Source organism: Bufo bufo, chromosome 4 (assembly GCF_905171765.1).
Source record: "Bufo bufo chromosome 4, aBufBuf1.1, whole genome shotgun sequence".
NCBI classification, from domain to species: Eukaryota; Metazoa; Chordata; class Amphibia; order Anura; family Bufonidae; genus Bufo; species Bufo bufo.
Window position 1 is genome coordinate 434,605,307 of NC_053392.1, and position 25,938 is coordinate 434,631,244.

Genomic DNA, 25,938 nt, shown 5'->3' on the forward strand with positions numbered 1-25,938 from the left:
TTCCGCGCGGATGCAATGCGTGAGGTGAACACATTGCACCCGCACTGAATACCGATCCATTCATTTCTATGGGGCTGTTCACATGAGAGGTGATTTTCACGCATGCTCTATATCAGGGGTACTCAACTAGTTTTATTAAAGGTCCACATACCAGGGTCTGCAGTCAGGTGAAGGTCCGAGCTGAACGCCAACAGTAAAGATGCCATGCGATCATGTGATACATGCGCGTGGGGCGCTCTGACGTTATAGTGGAGCGCCCCGGGTAAGTCCCAGAATTAGTAATGGCCACATTAGTGCCCCAGTAAGATTAATGTCCCCATTAGTGCCCCCAGTAAGAGTATTGCCCCCCTTCTCTGCTTTTGCAAAAAAAATAAAAAAATTTGCATTCACCTGGCTGCGGTGAACATTCGCTGCTGACTGCAAGCTCAGGACCGGTGCTCTAACGTGATGGCGTCTTGTAGGTCCTGTCCTGAGCTTCTAGTCAGCAGGGAGTGTTCTCCACAGCGTGAGCAAATGGAGGTGGAGGTACCGTAATACAGTGTTTCCCAACCAGTGTGCCTCCAGCTGTTGCAAAACTACAACTCCCAGCATGCCCGCACAGCCAAAGGCTGTCCAGGCATTCTGGGAGTTGTAGTTTTGCAACAGCTGGAGGCACACTGGTTGGGAAACACTGCCGTAATATATATTTTTTTTTACTAGCACAAGTAGCGGTGGAGGTAAAGGCTGTACTAATGGGCGTTCCATGATGGAAGCGCTCATTAGTAAGGGTACTTTCACACTTGCAGCAGGACGGATCCGACAGGCTGCTCACCCTGTCAGATCCATCTTGCCACTACTTCGCCGTGCCGCTGCTCTGTGCCCATCGACTATAATGGGGATGGGGGCAGAGTTACGGCGCAGCACGGTGAGAGGCCGCCAGATTAAAAGTACTACATGTCCGACTTTTTCGTCTGGCGGCCCCCTCAATATAATAAACATTGGTGGCGCAGTGCGCCCCCCCCTCAAAATAATAAACATTGGTGGCGCAGTGCACCCCCCCATCACAATAAACATTGGTGGCACAGTGCGCCCCCCCCTCAATATAATAAACATTGGTGGCGCAGTGCGCCCCCCCATCACCCCAGTATAATAAACATTGGTGGTGCAGTGTGCCCCCCCATCACCCCAGTATAATAAACATTGGTGGCGCAGTGCGCCCCCCCTCAATATAATAAACATTGGTGGTGCAGTGTGCCCCCCAATATAATAAACATTGGTGGCGCAGTGCGCCCCCCTCAAAATAATAAACATTGGTGGCGCAGTGTGCCCCCCCATCACCCCAGTATAAGAAACATTGGTGGCGCAGTGTGCCCCCCCATTACCCCAGTATAATAAACATTGGTGGCGCAGTGTGCCCCCCAATATAATAAACATTGGTGGCGCAGTGTGCCCCCCAATATAATAAACATTGGTGGCGCAGTGCGCCCCCCTCAAAATAATAAACATTGGTGGCGCAGTGTGCCCCCCCATCACCCCAGTATAATAAACATTGGTGGCGCAGTGTGCCCCCCCATTACCCCAGTATAATAAACATTGGTGGCGCAGTGTGCCCCCCAATATAATAAACATTGGTGGCGCAGTGCGCCCCCCCTCAAAATAATAAACATTGGTGGCGCAGTGCGCCCCCCCCCCCATCACCCCAGTATAATAAACATTGGTGGCGCAGTGCACCCCCCCCCAATATAATAAACATTGGTGGTGCAGTGGGCAGTGCCAATGAGGGTTAAAAAATAATTTACTCACCTCCTCCAGTTGATCGCGTAACTGCCGGTCTCCAGTTCTTACTTCTTTCTTCAGGACCTGTGGTGACATCACTGAGCTCATCACATGATCCATCACCATGGTAATGGGCCATGTGATGAGCTCAGTGACGTCACCACAGGTCCTGAAGAAAGAAGTAAGAACTGGAGACCGGCAGTTACGCGATGAACTGGAGGAGGTGAGTTAATTTTCTTTTATTATTTTTAACCCTCATTGGCACTTCCCACTGAGCCACCAATGTTTATTATAATGGGGAAGGGGGGGGGGGGCGCACTGCGCCACCAATGTTTCTTATACTAGGGGGGGGGGGGGGGGGGGGCGCACTGCGCCACCAATGTTTCTTATACAAATACAGGAGGCGGGTGCCGGAATCAAATAGCCGGCACCCGACGTTTGTGACAGGGGGCTGCGATCAGCTACAATTAACCCCTCAGGTACCGCACCTGAAGGGTTAACTCAACTGCAGCTGATCGCAGCTCCCTGTCACAGAGGTCGGGTGCCGGCTATTTGATTCCAGCACCCGCCTCCTGTATTTGTAATACAGGTCAGTTTTCTTCATTGGTGGCACAGTGGCCACAGCCCCTCCCCTCCTCCTCCTGCCTCTTCTTATTGGCAGCGGTGGGGACAGCAGCAGCACAGGGGGGAGGGAGAGACTCCTCCTGCGCTGCTGAGAACTATCAGCTCCTGTGCCCCGCCGCTGTATGGAGCAGAGCTGCCAGAGTGTGCAGGAGGAGGAGCGCTACATGTGGAGGAAGCCCTGTCTCACTGCGCTGTGGGACAGGTGGAAGTGCGCCGGTAAGCTCCTCCTCCTGCATGGCACAGTGTGCAGGAGAGGAGCAGCGCTCTGAAGGATGGCCGGGGTCCGGACAACTGGCGGCCGCGGTCCGTATTTGGACCACGGTCCGCCAGTTGAGTACCCCTGCTCTATATTCTGCATTTTTCACGCAACGCAGGCCCCATAGAAGTGAATGGGGTTGCGTGAAAATCGCAAGCATCCGCAAGCAAGTGCGGATGCGGTGCGATTTTCACGCACGGGTGCTAGGAGACGATTGGGATGGAGACCAGATCATTATTATTTTCCCTTATAACATGGTTATAAGGGAAAATAATAGCATTCTGAATACAGAATGCATAGTAAAACAGCGCTGGAGGGGTTAAAAATAAATAAATATATATTTAACTCACCTTAGTCCACTTGATCGCGTAGCCCGGCATCTCCTTCTGTCTCCTTTGTTGAATAGGACCTGAGGTGAGCATTAATTACAGGAACAGGACCTTTGATGACGTCACTCCGGTCATCACATGGTACGTCACATGATCTTTTACCATGGTGATGGATCATGTGATGACCAGAGTGACGTCATCAAAGGTCCTGTTCCTGTAATTAATGCTCACCACAGGTCCTGTTCAACAAAGGAGACAGAAGGAGATGCCGGGCTACGCGATCAAGTGGACTAAGGCGAGTTAAAGTATTAATTTTATTTATTTTTTAACCCTTCCAGCGCTGTTTTACTATGCATTCTGTATTCAGAATGCTATTATTTTCCCTTATAACCATGTTATAAGGGAAAATAATACAATCTACAGAACACTGATCCCAAGCCCGAACTTCTGTGAAGAAGTTCGGGTTTGGGTACCAAACATGCGCGATTTTTCGCACGCGAGTGCAAAACGCATTACAATGTTTTGCACTCGCGTGGAAAAATCGCGGGTGTTCCCGCAATGCACCCGCACATTTTCCCGCAACGCCCGTGTGAAAGAGGCCTTAGTCTTTTTAGTCATGGTTTAAATTCTATTGTGTGATGAACCTACGTCCTGTGCATCGCTTCCAGTGCTCCTGGCCTACATTAAGTAAATCCTTCACCCCATCATCCATTGCTCTAGTGAACCTGCTGACTGCTTCACACTTCTGTTCCCTGTAGAAACAAAAGCACAATTATACACAACTTTTTATTATTATTAAATAATAAAAATGAAAATGTTAAAGTTAAACTAAAAAAAGGCTTTTTAACCACAAGACACAATTTTCCATTCACCAAGTGCAAATAAAAAAAAAATATATAAGAAAAGAAAAAAAAAAAGTTTTATTACGACTAATACACCACAACAGGCAGTGCTAATTAGTATGGGGAAAAGACGCGTGAGGGGAACAGTGTGTCATTTTAGTCTTCCTCCAGCTGTCAGATGCAGAAAGCAGAAAATAAGCTTTCTTTGGAATCCACATTCGTATTTTAGTGTCTTATACACTGCTTACTGCATAGCTGATTTAAGAACTAGCATTCTATAATAGTGATGACCTAGAAGAGGTTGTGCAGAAAGACACCCTTATAGTAAACAGTTATGATTTATAACCTGTTAGTTATGCCAAATGCAAACTCAACAAACAGGAAATCCTGGTATTTTGTGTAATTTTATGTCCAGTGACAAACGATTGTCCCCTTCCTATCATCTAGAACATACTGACTCATTATTAGACTTTAAATTTTTTTTTTAGGATTTTGATACTTATGACCTACCCTCAGAATAGGTCATCAGTATCTGAGTGGTAGGGGTCCCGGATGAAGTGAATGGGGCTGCGCACGATACCAACCACAGCCGTTATACCAATGCCTTCTCAAATAGTGATCGGCGGGGGTCCCGGGTGTTGAACCCCCACCGATCAGAAAAAATCCCAGAAAACCCCTTTAAGTGATGGCCCATTCTCAGGATAGGCCATCAGTAGCTATTAAATGGGGGTCCGACACCCAACCTTCCTGCTGATCAACTGTTAGCTCTGCAATAGCTCCAGAAGCAGACAGCTCCGCCAACTTTGTAGTGGACTGAATTGTCACTGAAGCAATGCTCCTATTGACTTCAATGGGAGCAGCAGTGCTGTGATGAGTTCAGTCCACTACGTAGTAGACTAAGCTGTCTGCTTCCATAGCTATCTTGAGGCTTATTAAAGTGATGACCTTTAAAGGGGTGTCCCGATTGGTATGGGAGTACTGGAGATAACAGAGTACAGCGCTCAGCTATCTCCGAAATTCCCATAGAAATTAATAGAGCGGTCGCACGCATGTGTGACCAGCTGCTCTGGTCATTTCAGGGGAGCTGCAGGGGGGACGGGGCCCCTTTTCTCGTGATTAGTGGGGTCCCAGTGGTAGGACCCCCACAGATCTTAAGGTTATCCCTTATCCTGTGGATAGGGAATAACTTGTACCAACCGGAATACCCCTTTAAGCATTTTAAGTTTTTTATTTAGTTTAAAGTCGTTGTCCCAGGACAGGAGATGTCTGATTGAGGAGTTCGACCGCTAGGACCCCGTCGATCACAAGAATGAGGAAACAGTGTTCCCTGTTTGAATGGAGAGGCAGTCATGCTGCTGCACCATTCATCTCTCTGAAACTGATGGAGATAGCCAAGCGCTTGTACTCAGCTACCTTCGGCAGTCTGACAATCGCGGAAAGTATTTATAAACAGGCAGCTCCTTTAAGAAATAACACAAGGGATGTTAATTGAATACAAACTTATCAAATATTTCAAATTATACATGTTTTGACTATATGTTTGGGCAGTGATCAGAATGTCAGAAAACTAGCCACTGCAGAGAATTTGCTGGGGTAGGCTGATGTGACTTACACCAGTCCTGGCAGTTTACAATCGTAGATGCCATCCCTTATTAGGATAGTAGATTAGAGCTGTGCTTGGTATCGCGCTCAGCCCTATTCACTTCTTTGGGGCTGAGCTGCGCCTAGGCCACGTGACCAATGACCGTGTTGTCACTTGGCCTAGGAAAAGCTGTGAGAAGGCGAGTGCCACCGTCTGGGTGTCGGACCCCCACCGATCAGATACTGATGACTTATCTAGAGGATAGTCACGGAAAATCCATTTAAAGGAGTTATGTTATGGCAACATAATACCAAGAAAATAAACCTTATTAGGCTAGTTTCACACTAGTGTTTAGAAGATTCGTCAGGCTGTTCCGACAGGGACTCTCTGGATCCAGCATTGCCGAAAGCTACATGGATGCTGTGTGGCCCCATTAACTATAAAGGGGACCAGCGGAGATCTGGCTGTCCGGGTCCGGACATCTATATGGGTCTTTTTTGAGATAAGGGCGATTTAAGGACATATAGGTTAGGCACGGGGACGGAGTGTTCCCACCATCAGGGTGCATCTCCGGGCTAAGAGAAGCACAGGGACATCACAGGGATATACCTAGTGACCCATGTGTGTCTGGCCCTGTCATACTATTACATCTGGCCCTCCTGACCTGGTCCTTATATTGGCTCTTTCTGTCTGTGTGTGTCTTCTGTTTTGTCCATCAGTCCCTATGTGAGGGAAATATATGTGTGATTTATTAGCTATTTTTTGATTAAAAGTTATATTTTAGGTAGTTGGCCCCTGTGACAGATTTCTGATTTACAACTACCAGTTTAGTATTTACTTAGGTTTATACCCTTTTTATTCCATAAAACAGACTTTTTTAAATAAGAACAAAAACATTACACTTCTATTATGTCCAAGTCAGGTGCTTCTGGTTCAATTGTGGAAAAAATCATACTGCCAACTAGTTCATCCTTCTCTGCTTTCCTTTTCCCAATCTTCCATTCCTTCAAAATTGAAAATATATAAATAAGAATAGCCCCCAAAAAAAGTATCATTTTGCAATAAATAGTGCATTTCAAATGAACACATACAGTATCTTACATGGAAACACTAAGAAAAACAATATTTTAAATTTCTCATTTTATTTAAAATAATATTCCCCTACATTCCCTGACACAATGTTGTTCCTTTTACTCAGAGTTTTTTTCTGCTTGATTTTATATACAATAGTAAAATAATTTTCACATTGCAACACTACTGCACCAGAAAACCATAAAAAACATTGTGGGGGAGATTTATCAAAACTGGTTTAAAGGAAAACTGGCTTAGTTGCCAATGGCAACTAATCTGAATCTACATTTAATCTTCTTGATGATCTCTGGGCAAATAAGCCAGTTTTCCTTTACACCAGGTTTGATAAATCTCCCCTGTAAGTTTTGCTGTGGGCACTCCATTCTTCCATTACATTGCACATATTTTGCTTTCGTATCCTGTTCTCATAGAAACGATTCCTTAAAATTCCTGGAACTGCTAATATTGCTATTTTGGTTTTCATAGTGGTTGAGTTTTCCACAATTTCAATGGGTAAAAGTCCAATATTTCTGGAAGTAAACCGTGCTGACCAATTAATGGCTTCATAGGGGAGTTCAGCGCTCGACTTGGAGAACTAACGACTTTTTTTTCACTTTTGCACCTTGCCTGGCCCCCTGACTATGGGTTCTTGGAGAACAGCTTTAAAAACTCTTTTAAACGTGTGGATGCCATTTTTTAAAATGCATTCAACAATTTGCTAAAGGTTTTTCTAAAAACAAAAATTTTACCAAGATACAAAACATGAATTTGTGAACATGGCTGCTTTCTTTTTAATCAATTCAGAGCTAAAGAATTTTAATGCTCATATTAGAATCAGTGAGCAATAAAATATCCCATTCAGTTCATTCATTACCTTGATCTGTTTATACAGCTGAACAGATTATAACCCGAAATCTACACACTCACCTGTTGGGAACAACACGTCATAGCAAGCAAAGAAATGCCCAAAAAAAAAAAGAAAACCAAACATATAAACAACGTATTAACATATTACTGCAGTGTCAACACACCTTCTCATCTCGGAAAGCGAGGAACTGCTGGAAAACATCACTCTCCGATACAACAGGATGTCGGCACATTCGAGACATCCAACCTTGTAACCTCTCCATGCGCATCTTAATAAATTCTTCTTCAAAACGACCTAATACACATAAAATAAGCATACTTTGTACATGGGTTTATGTTCATTCATACTTATATGAAATCTCATGCACAAATAAAATCTGAAAACACAAATCGCTTACCATATAGTAAATCTATAGAAATATATCTATCTATATTCTTAGTATTCCACACTTTAAGGGTCCATTCACACGTCCGCAATTCTGTTCCGCATTTTGCGGAACGGAATTGCGGACTCATTCATTTCTATGGGTCCGCACGATGTGCTGACTGGATCCGGAATTGCGGGTCCGCAATTCCGTTCCCGAAATAAAATATGTCCTATTCTTGTCCGCAATTGTGGACAAGATTAGGCATTTTCTATTAAGTGCCTGCGATGTGCGGTCCGCAAAATGCGGAACGCACATCGCCGATGTCCGTCTTTTGCAGATCCACAAAACACACACGGACGTGTGAATAGACCCTTACCCAAGCTCAGTTTCATAAAATCAAATCCTCAGTCAATGCAAAGTTTGAAAGCAGTGGAGGACCACTCTGATCCTGGCAGAAATGTCACCACGAAAACCAGCCTATTTCAGTCATTTTTATCCCGATCTGCTGCAGACAATCCGCAGAGAACTTGCACGTGGACATAACCTAATATCAAAGTAAATGTTCTGCAAAAGCAAATATTTTTTTTTACTTCAAGGTGCAGCCGTTAAACTGGTAACTATAAGAAGTGCTACGGTGTATCTGGCTATGTAACCTCTAAAGGACCCCCGCCGGGTGCAGGGGCAGGATCGCGGGGGAATCAGGGCACCATGGCTGCTCTTACCGGCAGGCATCCATGCCGGGTAAGGGCAGCATGGTGTCTTTCCGCCCCCCGTAGCTCCAAGCGCTGCGATTGGCCGGTCAATGAAGACCGGCACATCGCATCAACGGAAGCAGAAGGAAGCTGTGAGGCGGGTCGGAGTGACTGGTGCTTAACTAGTCAGTGCCAGTGTTTGGCGTCCCCTGCCAGCGCGGCGATCGGCTGGAACAACGCTCCAGCCAATGGCAGCGCTATAGCAGCACAGGAAAGGGCTGAACCTGTCTGCATGCCGCCATTCTAGCTGGTGACTGTGTGCAGAGAGGTTCTGTGCTGCTTGTTGGCTTGCTGGGACTTGTGGTGCACCACCACTGCTTACTGGTACCTGTGAAAAGAAGATCTGGAACATCTGCTGCAATTATTTTTTATTTATTTTTTTGCAGCATAAGTTTCAAACGCCTAATCCACCCCCCCTTTTCCAAGCCCCAATCCCTGTCCCTATCCCCCCCAATCCGATTTTGCCTACGGCGCACAAATTGTGACCTTTTTTGTCACTTATCTTTTTTTTTTTTCTTTACCACTTTTTCTGTGTGCGAGCTGTGAACGGCAAGCGCTGATCAGTCCGTAATCCACTGTTCAGCCCTTGGGCTCATTTTTTGGGTACAGATATTTATTTTTTCATCTGCGCTTTTTTTTGAAGTAATAGTTATATATATATATATATATATATATATATATATATATATTTTATTATATATTACATTTTTATACTGCTGTGTCTGCAGGAATGCATCAAACGTCAGCTTGCATGCGTTCTGCAGCCCTGAGCACCAATAAGTACCATTTTTTTCACTGGTCGCTTTTGTACAAATTTATTTATTTTTCTGTAAAAAATACATTTAGTGTTAAATAGAAATCAATTTTAGGTAGTGTTAGTGTAGATTTTTGCACGCACATAATATCTGTGTGTGTGCGTGCTGCACCTTACTGTGCAGATTTTTTAATATATATAAAGTGGGGTGGTAGACAGGGTGTGCGGACGCAGTAGAGAGGCAAATTACCAGTTCTCAAACTTCCGTGTTTATTCACACATAAAGCAAAAACAAAACGTCACTTTGCAGTCTTGGTGTTCACACACAATGGAAAGTTCACATAGCAGAAATTACCTTGTTGGTAGTCCTGCCTCCAGCAGTCCATAGCAGGCTTTTAGGGGGCCGGTTTCCCTTGCAGACGGGTCTCAGCCCTCCAGCATGGCACAAGCCTCAGATTCCAGCACACACACCTCCTGAGCTCCACCGTCAGACTGAGGTAATCCTTCTCACCTGGCAGTGCTGGCTGATTTTTAGGCCTGGCAAAACCCGGCCTGGAACATGGGTAGTAGTCACCCACCCAGTACTTTGACTACTCCCAGTAAGAGCCGTCCCGGATCAGCTATACAGCCATACTAAGTATTAAGGTGTCAAACAGCAACTGCTGCCGACACATAAAAACCATTTCTTACTCCACCGAGGCCAGGAACCTTGGTAACACGTACCTATCATCCACGATGATTCCTCGTACCTTCTTACAATATATATATATATATAAATAAAAATCTCCATATACATGTATATAGAATAAAATTTTAGTTAGGTAGGGTTAGTGTAGATTTTTGCATGCATCCTGCAATTTTTTTAAAAACTTTTTTCTCTACTCCTTTTCTCTATATTTTTAATGTATTACAAGCCCCTTCACGTGTAAAAACACAACATACACACCGCTCACACTAAATAAAGGTTTACACATTTCACACGTCAGACCCCAATAAAATAAAAATGGCCCGTCCATCCAAACGAGTATACTCAGCTGAAGAGGCATACGCCATGCTTGCCTCCGATACTGAGTCTGCCAGTGAGGGAGACGAGGATGCCACTTTCCTCTACCCCCTCATCATTATCATCCGCTGATGAGGGACCCTCTAGAAGGCGCCCCAGAACAATAGCTGAGGCAGCCCCCCAAAGTGAGCCCATATGGACCCCAACCCCTGACGATTATCAGCCTCAAATTCAGGATTTTGAGGGCAGCCCTGGAATACAGATAGACTGTGTGGGCTTCACTGAACTTGACTTTTTCAAAATTTTCTTCTCTGAAGATTTTGTAAATTTAATGGTGGCCCAAACCAATTTATACGCCCAACAATTTATTGATCAGAACCCTACATCGGCATATGCTAGACCTCTAGGTTGGACCAACATTTGACCGTCTGTACTTTAACACCAAGTTTGCTGAGTTGTACAACCCAGATAAAAATGTCTGTGTAGATGAGTCCCTATTAGATTCCGCCAGTACCTGCCTAGTAAATGGGCAAGGTATGGCATAAAGATTTACAAACTTTGTGAGAGTAGCTCCGGGTACACCCAAAATTTCCGCATTTACAAAGGGAAAGATTCCCGGATAGAACCCACAGAATGCCCCCCATCCTAGGAGTTAGTGGGAAGATCGTGTGGCACTTACTGCACCCACTGCTGGATAAGTGTTACCACCTCTATGTGGATAACTATTATACCAACATACCCCTAATTATGTCCCTAACTGCCAGAGGTACTGTGGCTTGCGGCACAGTGCACAAAAATCAGAGAGGCCTCCCTAGATCCCTGGTAGGGCAACCGCTGAGAATGGGTTAAATTGGGCTCTCCTCCATGAGAAAATGCTGGTGGTTAAGTACAAGGACAAGAGGGACGTCCTTGTACTGACCACCATTCACATTAAGACCAGCTCCCCTGCTCCTGTACAAGGTACCACAACCACTACGCCCAAACCAGTTTGTATCTTGGACTACAACAGGGAGGGGTGGATCTTTCAGATCAACTTCTGAAGCCCTGCAGTGCCACACGAAAAACGAAAGTGTGGAACAAAAAGCTGGCCGTACACATTGTACAGATGGCAATGTGCAATGCGTACATGCTATTTCAATCTGCAGGCCACACAGGAACTTTCCTTCAGTTCCGAGAGGTGGTTTTCAAGGCTCTAATTGTTCAAAGCCAGGCCGAGGAGGGTCCCAGTACTTCAGGAAGTCATGGTGCCCATGTTGTACCAGGGCAACATTTTCCAGGTCAAGTCCCCTAGAAAGCAAGGAAGGGAAGGACCCAAAAAAGATGCAGGGTGTGTTCCAAAAGGGGGATAAAGAAAGACACCATTTACCACTGCGAAACCTGCCCTGAAAAACCTGGCCTCTGCATGCGGGAGTGTTTTAAAATCTACCACAAATCCATTGAGTATTAATTTAATTTCATCCATGATGTACCCTGTAGTTTTACCACCTTATATCTCCGATTTAGGCCTCATGCACACGACCGTTGTTGTGTTCCGTTCCGCAAAATGGGGTTCCGTTGTTCCGTGATCCGTTTTTGTTTCCGTGTGTCTTCCTTTATTTTTGGAGGATCACCAGACATGAAGGAAAGTAAAAAAAAGTCTAAGTCAAGTTTGCCATGCAAATGATAGGAAAAAAACGGACGCTGACACGCGGACGACAATCTTGTGTGCCTCCGCGTTTTTTCACGGTCCCATTGACTTGAATGGGTCCGCGAACCGTTTTCCGTGAAAAAAATAGGACAGGTTATATTTTTTGGACGGACTGGAACCACGGATCACAGACGCGGATGACAAACAGTGCATTAGCCGAGTTTTCAACGGATCCATTGAAAGTCAATGGGTCCGCAGAAAATCACGAAAAACAGAATAACGGACACGGAATAAAACAACGGTCGTGTGCATGAGGCCTTAGTCTGCATAACTTACAGATCCACTTTTCACCAACCACTACATATTCATTTCTGTGAAACCCCTATCAAGTCAAAAGTGCCCTTTCCACCCCTTAAAACGTTCAGACGGGGCTGCTCTTCCAAAAATGGGGTCACTTCTTGGGGTTTTTAATTTCTGGGGACCTCAGGATTTTTTTTTTTATGCGACATGGCACCTAAAATCAATGTCTGCCAATTCAGGTCAGCAAAATCCATATTTTGCTGTTTGATTCTAGAGCCCTGCTATGCGCCCATACATCATTTTTGAGCACATATGGGGTGTTGCTGTATTCGGGGGGAAATGGGGAACAAAATGTGGGGTGCACTTTGTCCCGTTACCCTTTGTGAAAGTGAAAAATGTGGGTGTAAAGCAACTTTTTCTAGAAAAAATTGAAATTTTTCCTTTTTACTGCCAAGTGTTTCCTAATTCTAGGAAACACCTTTGAGGTCAGTGCTCACTACACACCTTGAACGATTCCTTGAGGGGTGTAGTTTCCAGAATGGGGTCACTTTTAGCGGGTTTCCACTGTATGGGCACCTCAGGGTGTCTTCATATGCGACATAGCTCCCAATTACCATTCCAGCTAAATCAACTCTTCAAAAGCCATATGGTGCTCCTTCCACTCTAAAGCCTGCTGTGCGCCCATACATCAGTTTTTGAGCACATATGGGGTATAATAGGATTTTAAGTTTTGTTTGGCTGTTAACCCTTGATATGTCACAGAAAAAATAGATTAAAATTTAAAATCTGCTAAAAAAAAAGTGAAATTTTGAAATTTAATTCCCATTTTCCTTTATTTCTCGTGGGACACCTAAAGGGTTTACACAGTTTGTAAAATCAGTTTTGAATAGCTTGAGGGGTGTAGTTTCTAAAATAGGGTAATTTATGGGTGGTTTCTAATATGTAAGCCCCACAAAGTGACTTCATAACTGAACTTGTCATTAAAAAATTGGGTTTTGGAAATTTTGCTTCTAAACTTCTAAGCCTTCTAACGTCCCAAACAAATAAAATGTAATTTTCAAAATGATCCAAACATGAAGTCGACATATGGGGAATGTAAAGTAATAACTATTTTTGGAGGTATTACTATCAATTTTAAAAGTAGAGAAGTTGAAATTTGGAAATTTGGTATTTTTTTTTTATAACTAAAAATGAAAGATTTTGACTCAAATTTACCACTGTCATGAAGTACAATATGTGACGAGAAAACAATCTCAGAAAATCACGAAAAACGGAACAACGGACACAGAATAAAACAACGGTCGTGTGCATGAGGCCTTAGTCCACATAACTTACAGATCCACTTTTCACCAACCACTACATATTCATTTCTGTAAAACCCCTATCAAGTCAAAAGTGCCCTTTCCACCCCTTAAAACGTTCAGATGGGGCTGCTCTTTCCAAAATGGGGTCATTTCTTGGGGTTTTTAATTTCTGGGGACCTCAGGAATTTTTTTTAATGCGACATGGCACCTAAAATCAATGTCTGCCAATTCAGGTCAGCAAAATCCATATTTTGTCGTTTGATTCTAGAGCCCTGCTGTGCGCCCATACATCATTTTTGAGCACATATGGGGTGTTGCTGTATTCGGGGGGAAATGGGGAACAAAATGTGACCCCCGCCGATCAGATGCTGAAGATCTATCCAGAGGATAGATCATCAGTTAAAACAAAGTGCAGAACACCTTTAAGGTAAAAAATGGCAGGGTTCTACATTAGCTTTATATTAAATACCATTGGCTTTTAGTGTTTGCCGTAGCTGTACTTGCTCTCTTGCTACAGCAAAATATCTTGTGACTTAAGTTCTTTTCCGGTCTGGTCTTTCTGAGTCATCTGGCTTAGACACGAAATGAAAAACATTCTCCGGAGCCTGACATAATGTAGAAAACACAAGCTCTGCTATTAAATTATGCTAGTTTTATGCAACCTGTGGTTCACTCTATTACTCATAACATTCCCAGCATGACCTGTCAACTGGTGAATTCTAGGAGCAGTGGTACCAAACGAGGTAACAATTCATACTATGGCCTAAGACCCCAATGTCATTTATAACTGCAGTTTAAAGGGAGTGTATAGACAGGGACCTCCCTATCCAACTGTTTAGATAGACACCTGTCTGTGGTTCACCCAATTAAAAGACATCTGTCAGCAGATTTGTACCTGTGACACTGGCCGACCTGTTACATGTGCACTTGGCAGCTGAGTTGGTCCCATGTTCATATGTTCCTGCATTGCTGGGAAAAATCATATTTTAATATATGCAAATGAGCCTCTAGGAGCAACGGGAGCGTTGTTACCGTTACACCTAGAGGCTCCACTCTTTCTGCTGCTCCCTCTCCACTTTGACTGACAGGGTCAGGCAGTGAAAATGTTACCTTGTCTGGCTCAGACTTCTCCTAAACTCAATCAAGGTGGAGAGGACGCAGCAGTTGCAGAGAGAGCAGAGCTACTAGGTGTAAAAGACAAAGCCCCCATTGCTCCTAGAGGCTCACTTGCATAAATTTAATCTTCATTTTTCTCAGCATTGCGGGCACATATGAACATAGGACAAACACAGATGCCTTCAGCTGCCAAGCCACATGTCACCCAGTTTCAAATCTGGTGACAGATGCCCTGTAAAACGCAGTTTTTCTTTTGTTGATCCAAGGCTCTGTTCCCGAGTTCTGATACTTTTTCCAAATATGCAAATTAAACCTTTAGTTTAATGAGGGTGTCACCATTGCCCTTGTTGCACCGAAGCTCTGCTCCTTTCTGTGGCCAGCCTCTATTTAGCTGCTTTGCCACTGACTTGCCCTGTCAATCAAAGTGAGGGACAGGTTGGCCACAGACAGGAGCGGAGCTTGTGTGCAAAGAGAGAAACAGTGTTGCACCAAACACCTAATCAGTGTTGCACCAAACACCTATTCTGCATATTAGAAAAAAGGATCAACTCAGAGCCTCAGATCAGCAAAAGAAAAACAGCACTTTAATCAGATGAACCACAGCTATGTGTCTATGCAAATAGCAGGATAGGGAGGTCGCTGGTGACAGATTTCCTTTTAATGATGACAGTTAAAGGGGTTATGCCATAATAAATGCTAGAAATGAAAATCCACCATGATATATTAAATGACAATCTCTTTCTAACAAGGCGAGAACTAGCCCTGCGACTCACATGGATCCTGAACTGGCCCCATTAATTGCTCCAACTGCTCTGCTAGATTATTTCAAGATGGCAGTTTAGGGGGTATGTCCTTTCTGCTGCAGCGCTCTCCCTATAATTGTCACAGCTTCTCACTGAAGAGAAGGCGGTGGCAGTTGGAAGATGGAACTGAGCATGTGCAACAACTTCAGGGAAGTAGACAGAGAAATAAGGGGAAAAAACCAGCAGTTGGCGCTATACAGATACATTACACTGAATAAATCCAGGCAAAACTAAATTTTTAATTACATGCAATTACACACGTATTCAGATCCATGTGCTGGCTTGAAGAACGTAGAGCATTTGTTGTGGAAAAACCCCTTTAATAAATACACTAACTGAACTAATCAGCTAGTGTAGAAGCTCAATAGACCCCTGAACTTCTCAGTATTCCTATTGGTATTCCTCACTGTTTTCAAGACCTTTATTTGTTGTTATGAACCTTTACAGGATGAAAATCTAAAATCGGTCCTCCCATTTTTTTCTTCAGAAGTAATATTTGGAGGTTTCCATTCAATTACTGCAAGCAGAGCAAGAAACTGACTTGCAAAGTATATGAGAAAGTGGCTTAAATTTTCATCAAACAAAAAAATGGTGTTGAATTAAAGGCCCCTGTCTGTTTCCTAAGATAATCATTCCAAGGGACAAAAGAAAAAAAGCATACATCCAAAAATGATGAGTTATCAACTATAGTGTGAAACATCCAGGAAAGGGATTTCCTTTTGTATTGTGATAGTGCCTGCAACGTATGTAAACCATTGTTAAAAAAAAAGTTTCTGTAACAGAAATAAACGGCAAAAGTAACAACTTAGATCTGTAAGCCAAAAGACAAGCAATACAAGAGCACTGGAAAGTCTGGGAATGTCAGCAAAATGACAATGCAGTTACTCTAGAACAGTGGTGCCCAACCATTTATCGTCTGAGGGTCGCACTAGACTTGGTATATATTTCGAGGGCTAGAACCAGGTAACTTTGCTAGAAAGAAATGCAAACACTGTGAGGGGCACGTGTGAGCATTACTGCTGTGAAGAGGGCATATATCTGGCCATTATTACTGTGAGGGGGCACGTGTGAGCATTACTTCTGTGAAGATGGCACATATCTGGCCATTATTACTGTGAGGGGGCACGTGTGAGCATTACTACTGTGAAGAGGGCACATATCTGGCCATTATTACTGTGAGGGGGCACGTGTGAGCATTACTGCTGTGAAGAGGGCACATATCTGGCCATTATTACTGTGAGGGGGCACGTGTGAGCATTACTGCTGTGAAGAGGGCACATATCTGGCCATTATTACTGTGAGGGGGCACGTGTGAGCATTACTGCTGTGAAGAGGGCACATATCTAGCCATTATTACTGTGAGGGGCACGTGTGAGCATTTCTGCTGTGAAGAGGGCACATATCTGGCCATTATTACTGTGAGGGGGCACGTGTGAGCTTTACTGCTGTGAAGAAGGCACATATCTGGCCATTATTACTGTGAGGGGGCACGTGTGAGCATTACTGCTGTGAAGAGGGCACATATCTGGCCATTATTACTGTGAGGGGGCACGTGTGAGCATTACTACTGTGAAGAGGGCACATATCTGGCCATTATTACTGTGAGGGGGCACGTGTGAGCATTACTTCTGTGAACATGGCACATATCTGGCCATTATTACTGTGAGGGGCACAAGTGAGCATTACTGCTGTGAAGAGGGCACATATCTGGCCATTATTACTGTGAGGGGGCACGTGTGAGCATTACTGCTGTGAAGAGGGCACATATCTGGCCATTATTACTGTGAGGGGCACGTGTGAGCATTACTACTGTGAAGAGGGCACATATCTGGCCATTATTACTGTGAGGGGGCACGTGTGAGCTTTACTGCTGTGAAGAAGGCACATATCTGGCCATTATTACTGTGAGGGGGCACGTGTGAGCATTACTGCTGTGAAGAGGGCACATATCTGGCCATTATTACTGTGAGGGGGCACGTGTGAGCATTACTACTGTGAAGAGGGCACATATCTGGCCATTATTACTGTGAGGGGGCACGTGTGAGCATTACTTCTGTGAACATGGCACATATCTGGCCATTATTACTGTGAGGGGCACAAGTGAGCATTACTGCTGTGAAGAGGGCACATATCTGGCCATTATTACTGTGAGGGGGCACGTGTGAGCATTACTGCTGTGAAGAGGGCACATATCTGGCCATTATTACTGTGAGGGGCACAAGTGAGCATTACTGCTGTGAAGAGGGCACATATCTGGCCATTATTACTGTGAGGGGGCACGTGTGAGCATTACTGCTGTGAAGAGGGCACATATCTGGCCATTATTACTGTGAGGGGGCACGTGTGAGCATTACTGCTGTGAAGAGGGCACATATCTGGCCATTATTACTGTGAGGGGGCACGTGTGAGCATTACTGCTGTGAAGAGGGCACATATCTGGCCATTATTACTGTGAGGGGCACGTGTGAGCATTACTGCTGTGAAGAGGGCACATATCTGGCCATTATTACTGTGAGGGGCACAAGTGAGCATTACTGCTGTGAAGAGGGCACATATCTGGCCATTATTACTGTGAGGGGGCACGTGTGAGCATTACTGCTGTGAAGAGGGCACATATCTGGCCATTATTACTGTGAGGGGCACAAGTCAGCATTACTGCTGTGAAGAGGGCACATATCTGGCCATTATTACTGTGAGGGGGCACGTGTGAGCATTACTACTGTGAAGAGGGCACATAGTGTATCTGGCCATTATTACTGTGAGGGGGCACGTGTGAGCATTACTGCTGTGAAGAGGACACATATCTGGCCATTATTACTGTGAGGGGCACGTGTGAGCATTACTGCTGTGAAGAGGGCACATATCTGGCCATTATTACTGTGAGGGGGCACGTGTGAACATTACTTCTGTGAAGATGGCACATATCTGGCCATTATTACTGTGAGGGGGCACGTGTGAGCATTACTACTGTGAAGAGGGCACATATCTGGCCATTATAACTGTGAGGGGCACGTGTGAGCATTACTGCTGTGAAGAGGGCACATATCTGGCCATTATTAATGTGAGGGGCACGTGTGAGCATTACTGCTGTGAAGATGGCACATATCTGGCCATAATTACTGTGAGGGGCACGTGTGAGCATTACTACTGTGAAGAGGGCACATATCTGGCCATTATAACTGTGAGGGGCACGTGTGAGCATTCCCCTACTGCAGGGCGCTGTATCGATCCGGCGCCCGCCCAATCTAACCAATAGCAAAGCTCCTTGCTGTGCGGAGCGTTGCTATTGGTTATTGCAGGCACAGGGAGCCTGTGCCATTCACAGCACACCCTGCGCTGATAAAAAAGCAGGGAAAAGTCTAAGGCTGGGTTCACACGGGCATCACGTTTTGGCTCAGGATGCATCCCGGGTGCATTGCGGCAAACCCGCGCGAGTAGTTACCCAATTGCAGTCAGTTTTGACTGCGATTGCGTCCCGTTTTTATCGCGCGGGTGCAATGCGTTTTGCACGCGTGTGATAAAAAACTGAAAGTGGTACCCAGACCCGAACTTCACTGAAGTTCAGGTTTGGGTTCGGTGTTGTGTAGATGTAATTATTTTCCCTTATAACATGGTTATAAGGGAAAATAATAGCATTCTTTAATACAGAATGCTTAGTAGAAGGTCAATTGAGGGTTATAAAATAAAATAAAAATTAACGCACCTCCTCCAATTGATCGGGTAGCTGCCGGTCTCCTGTTCTTTCTTCAGGACCTGTCAAAGGACCTGTGGTGACATCACTGAGCTCATCACATGGTCCATCACTGTGTCATCACATGGTCCATCACCACAGTGATGGACCATGTGATTGGACCATGTGATGTGACGTCACCACAGGTCCTTTAGCCGGCAGCTCATGATTAAAGAAGTAAGAAAAGATCGGCAACTAGGCAATCAAGAGGAGGAGGTGAGTTAATTATTATTTTTTTAACCCTCAATTGACCTTCTACTAAGCATTCTGTATTAAAGAATGCTATTATTTTCCCTTATAACCATGTTATAAGGGAAAATAATACAGTGAATAGACTGTCATCTTAGCAATCATGCGTGAAAATCGCACCGCATCCGCACTTGCTTGCGGATGCTTGTGATTTTCACGCAGCCCCATTCACTTCTATGGGGCCTGCGTGATAAACACACAATATAGAGCATGCTGCGATTTTCACGCAATGCACAAGTGATGCGTGAAAATCACCGCTCATGTGCACAGCCCCATAGAAGTGAATGGGTCCTGATTTAGTGCGGGTGCAATGCGTTCACCTCACGCATTGCACCCGCGCGGAAATCTCGCCCGTGTGAACCCAGCCTAAGGCCTCCGGTCACTGCAGGGGCCGCATGACACAGCTTCGTGGGCCGGATTAGGCATCACTGCTCTAGAAGATGACATTGCTGAAAAGTCTTACTCCTGATCCAACCAGGTGCTACCTTCAAGCAGAAAGCTAGATACATTTTCAGAGATACTTCCTATACAAATACACAGTTCTGTCCTAGAACATACAATATAGCTCTAGACATTTCAAGGACACGCATCACACAAATGTAGGGTGACAATTGAAAAGCAAAGTAGACAAGTAGCCCAAACTTCAATAATGCTGGCAACCAGTAGGCCAGGAAACATAGTATAGAATGCCGAAAAAAGACATTTGTCCATCCAGTTCGGCCTGTCATCCTGCAAGTTGATCCAGAGGAAGGCAAAAAAAAAAAAACCTGTGAGGTAGAAGCCAATTTTCCCCACTTTAGGGGAATAAAAAATTCCTTCCCGACTCCAATCAGGCAATCAGAATAACTCCCTGGATCAACGACCCCTCTCTAGTAGCTATAGCCTGTAATATTATTAAACTCCAGAAATACATCCAGGGCCCTCCTGAACTCTTTTAGTGAACTCTCCATCACCACCTCCTCAGGCAGAGAGTTCCATAGTCTCACTGCTCTTACCGTAAATAATCCTCTTCTACAGTGCCTTGCAAATGTATTCACCCCCTTGACTTTTTTTGTATTTTGTTACATTACAGCCTTAAGTTCAATGCTTTGTTAATCTGAATTTTATGTGATGGATCAGAACACAATAGTCTAAGTTGATGAAGTAAAATGGGAGAAATATATAAATAAAACTATTATTTAGAAATAAAAAACAGAAAATTGGCATGTGCGTATGTATTCACCCCCTTTGTTAGGAAGCCCATAAAAAGCTCTGGTGCAACCAATTACCTTCAGAAGTCACATAATTAGTGAAATGATGTCCACCTGTGTGCAATCTAAGTGTCACATGATCTGTAATTACTTATACACACCTTTTTTGAAAGGCCCCAAAGGCTGCAACACCTAAGCAAGAGGCATCACTAACCAAACACTAGAGGGATGGCACTCAAAACAATTAGGGTGTATGGAAAAGTATATTTTAATATGGGATGGCTAGATGAGCTATAAAATAATGGTATATAATCAAATAAGATTAAAATATTGGATATAAAAGGATATAGTATAGTATCAATATAAAAAAGACATAGTAATAGTATCAATATAAAAAGGACATAATAATAGTATCAATATAAAAAAGGCATATATATATATGAGGATGGTAAAATGATATAATAAATGTCGATTAAGTAAAATCCTGCTGGAAAAAAGAGACAGTCTAATAAGCCTGTTGGAGAAAAGTCCGATCTTATGTTGTAATGTCCGATAATAGAAATATGTATCCTGGTATAATAATGTCAATTATGTAAAATCCTGCTGGAAAAAAGCATCCTGCTAAAAAGAAGGAAGAAAGACAGTCTTGTGAGCCTGTTGGGAAAAAAAGTCCAGTCTCATAACATGTTATCCGGTGAGGAAATGGAGTATCCTGATATGGGCTGAAAGGTTGATGACTTTCTATAAGGAGTGTGATTTTGGAACCCACAGTTATGGGGTAAGTGGCAATAATCACATCCAATTTTGTTTTTAGTGGTTATTCACAGGTCCAATATCGTAAAAGCTGCTTAGTAAGCAGGTACATTACCCTCCTGGCGGCTGTTGGTGAGCTGGTCAGCGGCTCCTGCCTGGGCGTCGTCGTCCACGTGTGCCGTCCCCGCTCGCTGTATTCTCAGGCCGTTGGTTGCTGCTGTTATCGTCACTTCCGGTGACGTCACCTGCGTTCCTAGGATCTCCCGCTCAATGCTGTTTCGGCTTGCCACGTGGAGGCTAGTGGCGGGAAAAAACGCTGCAGCTTCTCAGGGGGGAAGAAGATAGATAGCTCCGGAGCTAATCTGTAGTTGTAGGATCCTTCTAACTAGCTAGCAACAATCAGAATAGGCTTACTCAGTGCCCCATACGCGTTTCAGGGCGTACTGCTCCTTCTTCAGTGGGAATGAATAGCCCATTTCTTTTTGAGAATATATATGAGCCTAATTGGATCCAATTAGTGGTTATGGGAGTGGTCAAAGTTTTTTTCTTTTTAGCAGGATTCTTTTTTCCAGCAGGATTTTACATAATTGACATTATATTATACCAGGATACATATTTCTATTATCGGACATTACAACATAAGATCGGACTTTTTTCCAGCAGGATTTTACTTAATCGACATTTATTATATCATTTTACCATCCTCATATATATATATGCCTTTTTTATATTGATACTATTATTATGTCCTTTTTATATTGATACTATTACTGTCTTTTTTATATTGATACTATACTATATCCTTTTATATCCAATATTTTCATCTTATTTGATTATATACCATTATTTTATAGCTCATCTAGCCATCCCATATTAAAATATACTTTTCCATACACCCTAATTGTTTTGAGTGCCATCCCTCTATTTTTACTCTCATTCCCCCACTACAAGCGTTGGGTACGCTCTGTTTGGATTGAGCACCATATTCCATCCTCTTGACAATAGAGAGCCGCCTCACTCTTGTACTTTACTAACCAAACACTGCCATGAAGACCAAGGAACTCTCCAAACAAGTAAGGGACAATGTTGTTGAGAAGTATAAGTGAGGGTTAGGTTTTAAAAAAATATCCAAATGTTTCATGAGCCCAGAAGCCCCATCAAATCTATCATAACCAAATGGAAAGAACATGGCACAACAGCAAACCTGCCAAGAGACGGCCGCCCACCAAAACTCACAGACCGGACAAGGAGGGCATTAATCCAAGAGACCTAAGGTAACCCTGGAGGAAATGCAGAGTTCCACAGCAGAGACTGGAGTATCTGTACATAGGACGACAATAAGCCGTACGCTCCATAGAGTTGGGCTTTATGGCAACGTGGCCAAAAGAAAGCCATTACCTTCAGCTAAAAACAATAAGGCACGTTGTGAGCATGTGGGAGACTCCCAAAATGTATGGAGGAAGGTGCTCTGGTCTGATGAGACAAAAATTTTACTTTTCGGCTATCAAAGAAAACGCCATGTCTGGCGCAAACCCAACACATCACATAACCCAAAGAACACCCTCCCCACAGTGAAACATGGTGGTGGCAGCATCATGCTGTGGGGATGTTTTTCAGCAGCCGGGACTGGGAAACTGGTCAGAGTTGAGGGAAAAATGGACGTTGCTAAATACAGGGATATTCTTGAGCAAAACCTGTACCACTCTGTGCGTGATTTGAGGTTAGGTTCACCTTCCAGCAGGACAATGACCCCAAACACACTGCTAAAGCAACACTTGAGTGTTGGAATGACGTAGTCAAAGCTCAGATCTCAATCCAATAGAAAATCTGTGGTCAGACTTAGATTGCTGTCCACAAGCGTAAACCATCCAACTTGAAGGAGCTGGAGCAGTTTTGCAAGGAGGAATGGGCAAAAAATCCCAGTAGTAAGATGTGAAAGCTCATAGAGACTTATCCAAAGCAACTTTGAGCTGTGATTGCAGCAAAAGGTGGCTCTACAAAGTATTGACTTTAGGGGGGGGGGGGGATAGTTATGCACGTTGACTTTTTTTTGTTATTTTGTCCTATTAATTGATGCAAATCCTCATACAATCCATGTTAATTCCAGGTTGTGAGGCACCAAAATACGAAAAAAGTCAAGGGGGTGAATACTTTTGCAAGACACTGTATGTTTGTTTGTGTACAAACGTTCTTTCCTCCAGGCACAGAGGATGTCCCCTCGTCACAGTCACAGTCCTGGGGATAAATAGATGATGGGAGAGATCTCTGTACTAACCCCTGATAAATTTATACATTTTAATTAAATCTCCCCTCAGTCGTCTTTTTTCTAAAGTGAATAACCCTAATTTTGATAATCTTTCAGGGTACTGTAGTTCCCTCATTCCAGTTATTACTTTAGTTGCCCTCCTCTGAACTCTCTCCAGCTGTGCTAAGTCTGCCTTGTTCACAGGAGCCCAGAACTGTACACAGTACTCCATGTGTGGTCTGACTAGTGATTTGTAAAGTGGTAGGACTATGTTCTCATCACGGGCATCTATGCCCCTTTTGATGCAAACCATTATCTTATTGGCCTTGGCAGCAGCTGCCTGACACTGGTTTTCACAGCTTAGTTTGCTGTTCACTAAAATTCCTAGGTCCTTTTTCATGTCAGCGTTACCCAGTGTTTTACCATTTAGTATGTACGGGTGAGGCCTCATGCACACAACAGTATTTTTTTGCGGTCCGCAAAAAGCTGTTCCGTTGTTCCGTGATCCGTTTCCGTGTGTCTTCCTTGATTCAAGTCAAGTTTGCCTTGCCTTGCAAATGATAGGAAAAAAACGGACGCGGACGACAATCTTGTGTGCCTCCGTGTTTTTTCACGGACCCATTGACTTGAATGGGTCCGCGAACCGTTGTCCGTGAAAAAAATAGGACAGGTCCTATTTTTTTGAGGACTGGAAACACGGATCACGGACGCGGATGACAAACGGTGCATTATCCGAGTTTTCAACTGACCCATTGAAAGTCAATGGGTCCGCAGAAAATCACGGAAAACGGAACAACGGACACGGAACACAACAACGGTCGTGTGCATGAGGCCTGACTTGCATTATTCCTACTCATGTGCATAACGTTACATTTGTCAGTGTTAAACCTCATCTGCCACTTCTCTGCCCAAGCCTCCAATCTATCCAGATCCATCTGTAGCAGTACCGTGTCAATTACTTTACACAGTTTAGTGTCATGTGCAAAAATTTATATTTTACTGTGCAAGCCTTCTATAAGATCTTTAATATATTGAAGAGAATAGGGCCCAATACTGACCCCTAAGGTACTCCACTAGTGACAGTGACCCAATCTGAGTGTGTACCGTTAATAACTACCCTCTGTTTAATAACTACCCACATACAGACATTTTCTCCCAGTCCAAGCATTCTCATTTTATATACTAACCTTTTAAGCGGTACAGTGTCAAATGCTTTGGAGAAGTCCAGATATACAGGGAGTGCAGAATTATTAGGCAAGTTGTATTTTTGAGGATTAATTTTATTATTGAACAACAACCATGTTCTCAATGAACCCAAAAAACTCATTAATATCAAAGCTGAATATTTTTGGAAGTAGTTTTTAGTTTGTTTTTAGTTGTAGCTATTTTAGGGGGATATCTGTGTGTGCAGGTGACTATTACTGTGCATAATTATTAGGCAACTTAACAAAAAACAAATATATACCCATTTCAATTATATATTTTTACCAGTGAAACCAATATAACATCTCAACATTCACAAATATACATTTCTGACATTCAAAAACAAAACAAAAACAAATCAGTGACCAATATAGCCACCTTTCTTTGCAAGGACACTCAAAAGCCTGCCATCCATGGATTCTGTCAGTGTTTTGATCTGTTCACCATCAACATTGCGTGCAGCAGCAACCACAGCCTCCCAGACACTGTTCAGAGAGGTGTACTGTTTTCCCTCCTTGTAAATCTCACATTTGATGATGGACCACAGGTTCTCAATGGGGTTCAGATCAGGTGAACAAGGAGGCCATGTCATTAGATTTTCTTCTTTTATACCCTTTCTTGCCAGCCACGCTGTGGAGTACTTGGACGCGTGTGATGGAGCATTGTCCTGCATGTAAATCATGTTTTTCTTGAAGGATGCAGACTTCTTCCTGTACCACTGCTTGAAGAAGGTGTCTTCCAGAAACTGGCAGTAGGACTGGGAGTTGAGCTCGACTCCATCCTCAACCCGAAAAGGCCCCACAAGCTCATCTTTGATGATACCAGACCAAACCAGTACTCCACCTCCACCTTGCTGGCGTCTGAGTCCGACTGGAGCTCTCTGCCCTTTACCAATCCAGCCACGGGCCCATCCATCTGGCCCATCAAGACTCACTCTCATTTCATCAGTCCATAAAACCTTAGAAAAATCAGTCTTGAGATATTTCTTGGCCCAGTCTTGACGTTTCAGCTTGTGTGTCCTGTTCAGTGGTGGTCGTCTTTCAGCCTTTCTTACCTTGGCCATGTCTGTGAGTATTGCACACCTTGTGCTTTTGGGCACTCCAGTGATGTTGCAGCTCTGAAATATGGCCAAACTGGTGGCAAGTGGCATCTTGGCAGCTGCACGCTTGACTTTTCTCAGTTCATGGGCAGTTATTTTGCGCCTTGGTTTTTCCA

At 43.9% G+C, this 25,938-nt stretch overlaps 1 protein-coding gene across 3 annotated transcripts in view; it reads right to left on the reverse strand.

Annotated features, from left to right (window-relative positions):
- SNX9 (sorting nexin 9) overlaps nucleotides 1-25,938 on the reverse strand; it is a 254,249-nt gene that overhangs the window by 21,416 nt on the left and 206,895 nt on the right. For all 3 annotated transcript variants that reach the window (XM_040429364.1, XM_040429365.1, XM_040429363.1), the window contains 3 exons: nucleotides 7,491-7,621; nucleotides 6,289-6,392; nucleotides 3,613-3,716 (listed from right to left, as the gene is read on the reverse strand). In XM_040429364.1, coding sequence (XP_040285298.1) covers nucleotides 3,613-3,716; nucleotides 6,289-6,392; nucleotides 7,491-7,621 — 339 coding nt within the window. The remainder of the gene's footprint in view (nucleotides 1-3,612; nucleotides 3,717-6,288; nucleotides 6,393-7,490; nucleotides 7,622-25,938) is intronic.